General features: G+C 34.1%; 1 protein-coding gene across 1 annotated transcript; it reads left to right on the plus strand.

Annotated features, from left to right (window-relative positions):
• Positions 1 to 488: 488 nt before the first annotated feature.
• On the plus strand, positions 489 to 5,470 carry LOC111296245 (serine/threonine-protein phosphatase PP2A-4 catalytic subunit-like). The gene is made up of 11 exons (XM_022890444.2): positions 489 to 723; positions 1,195 to 1,251; positions 1,407 to 1,490; positions 1,934 to 2,005; positions 2,708 to 2,779; positions 2,975 to 3,015; positions 3,333 to 3,399; positions 4,100 to 4,291; positions 4,393 to 4,482; positions 4,585 to 4,692; positions 4,864 to 5,470. Exons 1-11 carry the CDS (start codon positions 631 to 633, stop codon positions 4,927 to 4,929), a joined length of 942 nt encoding a protein of 313 aa, XP_022746179.2. The 5' UTR covers positions 489 to 630; the 3' UTR covers positions 4,930 to 5,470.
• The last annotated feature ends 385 nt before the right edge of the window (positions 5,471 to 5,855 follow it).

The following is a 5,855-nucleotide window of genomic DNA, read 5'->3' on the forward strand; positions in this document are numbered from 1 at the left end:
ATATAAATGATATATTTTAACAAATGAAAGGACCTTGCCCTTGTTTATAGGGATACTCAAAGTTTCAAAGGAGGCAATGAAACCAATTTATAAAAATTGTTTAGAATGCAAATAAATTAGTACGGGTGTTACCTTTACAATTTTCCTATCTTTCAGCCTGCATGTAGGTTTGTTTCCTGCAAATTTAACCTTTTTTTTTTTTAGGAAAGAGAAAACAGAATTGTTTTATATCATTTTAATTCTTCAATACTTATCGTTTTCCTTAAAAACTTAAAATTAAAAAAAAAAAAAGAAAAAAGATTCACAGTAATTTTTAGAAGTCGTAAAAATGACAAGCCATTGGGGGTAATAAGGTAATTTTATTAAAAAGTAGCTTAAACTCAGATCTGCGCGGGACAATCACACCCTACACGCTCCACTCGCTGCCTCAATTCACGCGCCCCCTCAACTCGTCTACGTGACAGGAACAAGGGAGTCGGAAAGAGAGTGATAGAGAAAAAAACGAAAAACAAAAAGAATATTTAAAACGAAAAAAAAAAAATGAAAATTTCCCAATCCAAACTAGGGTTAGGGTTTCCCTAATCCGCAAAACGATTTCCACGCTCGATTCTTTCAACTCATAAATCAAAGATGGGCGCTAATCCTTCACCAACAGACTCAACCACCGATCTCGATGAGCAGATCTCGCAGCTCATGCAGTGTAAGCCGCTTTCGGAGCAGCAGGTACCTTTTCTTCCTCATGATCTGTTTGTTTCCCAAGAAAGTACGGAATTTTTTGAAGAATTAATACAATAATTTAATTTTTTAATTTGTGAATAATCGATTAGCCTTTGTTTCACTGCGAAATGAATATCCGAAATTATTTGGAATTGAATTATTTTATCTTTTATTATTCCAATATTTAGTAGTAATTTTTATTTCTGTTTAAAATTTAATTTAAAGTTAATTGAGTTAAGGAATAAAAAGTTAGAAAAAGAAAATTATTTTTTGATTTATTTGATGTTGGTAATTTCGAAAGAATTAGGGGTATTTTCACGGAAAAATGTTGTTTGTTTAAACTGCTCTGACTGCCAGATTTTTCTTCATTTGATTTTAATTATGTTGTTCTCAGTTTGATCAATTGACGTCCTTTCTTTTCTTCCCTGTTTCGTCTTGTAATAGTAACTGTATTTGTTTTCCTGTTGCTTTGTTTAGGTCAGAGCATTATGCGACAAGTCCAAGGAGATTTTAATGGGAGAAAGCAATGTCCAGGTTTGTTATTTGAGTCTTGCTTATGTTTAGTCTCTAATTCCAGGCATCTGTAATCTATATCTGTTTATTTACCGATGTGTTTTGAAGATGTTGAGATTGCTCATCCTTTAACTGGGAAAACATTGATTTGTTTTGTTTTTTTTTTTTTTTCACAGCCTGTGAAAAGCCCTGTGACAATTTGTGGGGATATTCATGGGCAGTTTCACGATCTAGCAGAACTTTTTCGAATTGGAGGGAAGGTATTTGTACTGACTTTGACTTTTTTTTTTAATTTAATTCTTCTTTTTTAGCTGAGGGAATGTGTAAAATAATTAGTTCAGTCCTCAATGTTTTGAAGATTGGAGCTCTGCAGGGGTATCATGATTGAGCAAATGTCACTGTAGTGAGGATATTTTTAATTTATGCTCTTTTGAATGCGTTAGACATGTAAGCTTTTTGTCTTCAGCATTTTCATACATAAGAGTTCTGTTTTGATAAAATTTTTCTTCTTAATGATTTGCCTCTTTTGATCATTAGATAGTGACCTTATTATAGGCATTTGGGCATTCTTAGGATGTATTACACTTATCATATGCTTGATTTATCTCATATGTTACACAATTTTGCTATGTTTTTCCATGTGCTCATGATCAATCTTTTGATTGAGCCTATGCCTTACAGTTGGTTTGGTGCTAATTGACAGTGTCCGGATACAAACTACTTGTTTATGGGAGATTATGTGGATCGTGGGTACTATTCTGTTGAAACTGTTACGGTATGTACATGTTAAATTGCAAACTGCATTTTTCTACCCTTGTCATGAAAATTTGTATTCAATTTCTGCTAAAATATGGTCTAGATATATTACGGAGAAATTTGAAATTTTGGATAAGACTTTTAAAGGTTTTTGCTGCTATTTGTGTGATTGAAATTTGGCCACATCATCCTATCTGCACCAGAAAAGAACACTTGACTTGGTTTGATATCAGTGGCCTTTAACGCTATGAATTTGAGATGCCTTTGCCTTTTGGAAGATTCTGATTGTTGTTGGGCTAATAACACTGGTTAGAGAGATGGTGAGTTATATTAGAGTTTTCCTTTGGATTTAGATGACTGCATTTTCTCTTATTTATCACTTTTGGTCTCTATCTAGTGGAAGCACTTTAAAGTTGCTATAATTCAGGAAGAACATGATGAGAAGCTTTTTTGTTTTTTTCTGGTAGGCTTTATCACTACCTTTCACTTCAATGAGAGTATACTCCATGTTAGATTGATGCCAGATTTTTCTTAAACAGTGAAGTCAAACAATGTTGCCTGCTGTTACTTTTTCTGTTCATAAAGATGCATATTATATTAAGTTCATAGGCGGTTTTACATTTGCTAGTATAATCTTTGTAAATTGAGATCAATAGAAAACTTAAGTGGTTAAGCCACTTATGCATTCCATTTGGATGATACTAATTGTTTGCTCCTTCAGCTATTAGTGGCTTTAAAGGTCCGTTATCCACAGCGGATTACCATTCTCAGAGGAAATCATGAAAGCCGCCAAGTATGAAGTTTGCATCGTCTTCCAGGCCTTCGCTCCTTTCCAAACACGTGCACATACACAACAGAAAAGTTTGACAATTTATGATTTTATATTTTGCATATCTGAGTTTTAATTCAAAGTTTGATATGAACTTTTGACCAATTATCATAGTGAATGTCAAGCTAATTCTTGAGTCATTCCTTTTCTTTTTGGCAGATTACTCAAGTTTATGGGTTTTATGATGAATGTCTGCGAAAGTGAGTTCTATGCACAACCTTCGTTTCAAAGGCTGTAGTATTTTGAACATAGATCTACTAGTTTTACTAAATGTTTTCTTATCCTTTATCTTTTTTGTCTTTTTTATTTTCAATCATATTTTTTAAACTGATTCGTTTTTCCAGTTAAGAAAATAAAGTCATATTGTATTTGCTTTAATCGATATGATATATAAACTAGTAGATATGATTTTCTAAAGGTATACCCTTTAGCTCAATTGCAGTCACGTGGACACAATATAGTTGCTTCTTACACTTGCAAGTCTGTGATAATACTTTTTCTGGTGATTTACTTACAGGTATGGCAATGCTGATGTTTGGAAGATCTTTACAGACCTTTTTGACTATTTTCCATTAACTGCTTTGGTGAGTAGAACTAATATAAGGTGCATCTATTTTGATTTCAAGTAATTGCAATGTAAATTCCATGAAAGAAAGAACTAAGGACATACATATCAGCCTTATTCTTTTTTATATTTGACATTTATGTTTTAGTGGGCTTCTTTTTCGTTTGGCTTTGCTGTTGACCGCTATTGTTGCCCTCCATACTTTTTATTGTTGTGGTATTAGTACTGTATTATCGTAGTTTAAAATATTCATTCCTATTTCAGTTTTGGATTTGAATGGCTCACATTGTCTTTTTGATTGGGCAAGAAAAAAGTTGGGATTTACAGCTTGCTATCTGTAATCTCATTGTAAAGCATATCGAGATCATTCTAAGCAGAAACTAGAAGTCTCTTAGTTCCTAACTTAAAAAATGACATAAAAACTGTTATTGAAGCAGTTGGCTGTTTCTTGTTGTATTTATGTTTAAGCTAGAATAAAGACACTGCTAAAAATTTCACTAATTTTACTGCACAAGGAGATTAATTATTCAACGATCATTGTAAAATCAAGATAACCAACTTTATTATTATATTTTTTTTTGTCCTGGTTAAAGAGATATAAAGCCTTTGTAATGTTCACAGTTAACTTTGTACCTCCTAGAACTGAAGTGGAAATGATGGGAGTTAAAATGATTTTGGTGTTTCCATTCACTGATGTAGTACTGGTTTCTTCATTTTAGGTGGAGTCAGAAATATTTTGTCTGCATGGTGGATTGTCCCCTTCAATTGAAACCCTAGATAATATAAGAAACTTTGATCGCATTCAAGAGGTTCCTCATGAAGGACCCATGTGTGATTTATTGTGGTCTGACCCTGATGATAGATGCGGTTGGGGTATCTCACCACGTGGTGCTGGATATACCTTTGGCCAGGTAACTAATGTTCAGAGTGACCATTCTTTGATGTTTTTGTGGTTGCCTTGCCTTTTATTTATTTATTTTTTAATTTCATAATGTTTCATTTTTCTCTGCAGGATATATCTGAACAATTCAATCAAACAAACAGCTTAAAATTGATTGCTAGAGCTCATCAGCTGGTTATGGATGGATTTAACTGGGCACATGTAAATCATGATTCTGAAAAATTAAATGATTATTATTTTTGCTTTTATGCTCAGTATAAACTGCTTCAGGTTTTTGAATTCACAGTTATTTCCTTGGAACAGGAACAAAAGGTGGTTACTATATTTAGTGCCCCTAATTATTGTTATCGCTGTGGAAACATGGCTTCTATCTTGGAAGTTGATGATTGCAAGAGTCACACATTCATCCAGGTCTTTCTTTTCTCTCCTCCTTTTCCTCTTTTTTCACCTCTTCTTTTCCTTTTCCCATCCATGCATGCACGTGTACACAAATAAAGGTAAAAGAGCAACAGCTAACTTTTGAATTGAATCTTGGATGCTTGTTTGTTTGTTTGTAAAATTGTTGAGTATATCTTGCTGCAGTTTGAACCAGCTCCAAGGAGAGGAGAACCAGATGTTACTCGTAGAACACCCGATTACTTCCTCTGAAGCAGCTATGTCATAACTGATTCAAGATACTCTACTACTTTTCCTCGTCTCCTCCCTCCCCTTACTTAGTCAGGTAGTTGTGGATCCTTTGCAGAAATCTGCCAGTTACATGCCATGTTTTTTTGGCTGATGGTGGGCACCGAAAGCATGTATACTAGGCTAGGAAGATGGCCTTTAATCCATCATAGACATTCTGTCAAAGAGACTGCCTAGCTGATGACAGACTGACGCTATCAGAATGTATTATGTAGATATTTGTGTTTCCCTCGATTTTTTTTTTTTGCCCGTTGTTTTTGGTTCATCCTATCTTTTTGGGCTCTCTACCGGAGATTAAAAAGTTTAATGTTTAGTCGGCGTTTTACCTTTTCTTTCGCCACTGACTCAAATGAGTACTCTTTAACAGATTGTGATTCTGTTTGGATTTTGTAATTTGTATCGGAGAAGAAGAATTTAACTAGATTTTGACTAGAATGGCTAGTCTGTTGGTGGAATTTGTCTCGGAGGAAGAGGTAGAATTCTGTACTTTCTCTAGTTGGTTGAATTTTGAGATTGATGAATTAGACTTTGAATGGGGAAAGCTATGTTTGGAAGTTGTCCCAGGCCCCGCGTTTTCTAATTTCACCTTTTTCAAAGAGATTGGGCTGCACAAGGAAAGAGAAGCATATATTACTTTAGAGAAAAAGTGCCCATGGCTTGGTTACATGATCCCTTCTTCTTTGCATTTGCCTCACCAAATCCTCACTACGACAACGTTAAGATTTAAGTTTCTCAACATCACAGGCAAAAGCTGCTGTTCTGTTATAATTAACATTGATGTTAGAATATAATCTGGAGTTTAGCTCACTTAATGCGTATAATTATTCTTAAAAATTAGTATCCAGTAGATGTGAAAATTTAATTTCAGCATCTGTGATTATTCTCCTACT

Source organism: Durio zibethinus, chromosome 12 (assembly GCF_047325235.1).
Source record: "Durio zibethinus cultivar Kanyao isolate XHJ-2024 chromosome 12, ASM4732523v1, whole genome shotgun sequence".
Lineage (NCBI taxonomy): Eukaryota > Viridiplantae > Streptophyta > Magnoliopsida > Malvales > Malvaceae > Durio > Durio zibethinus.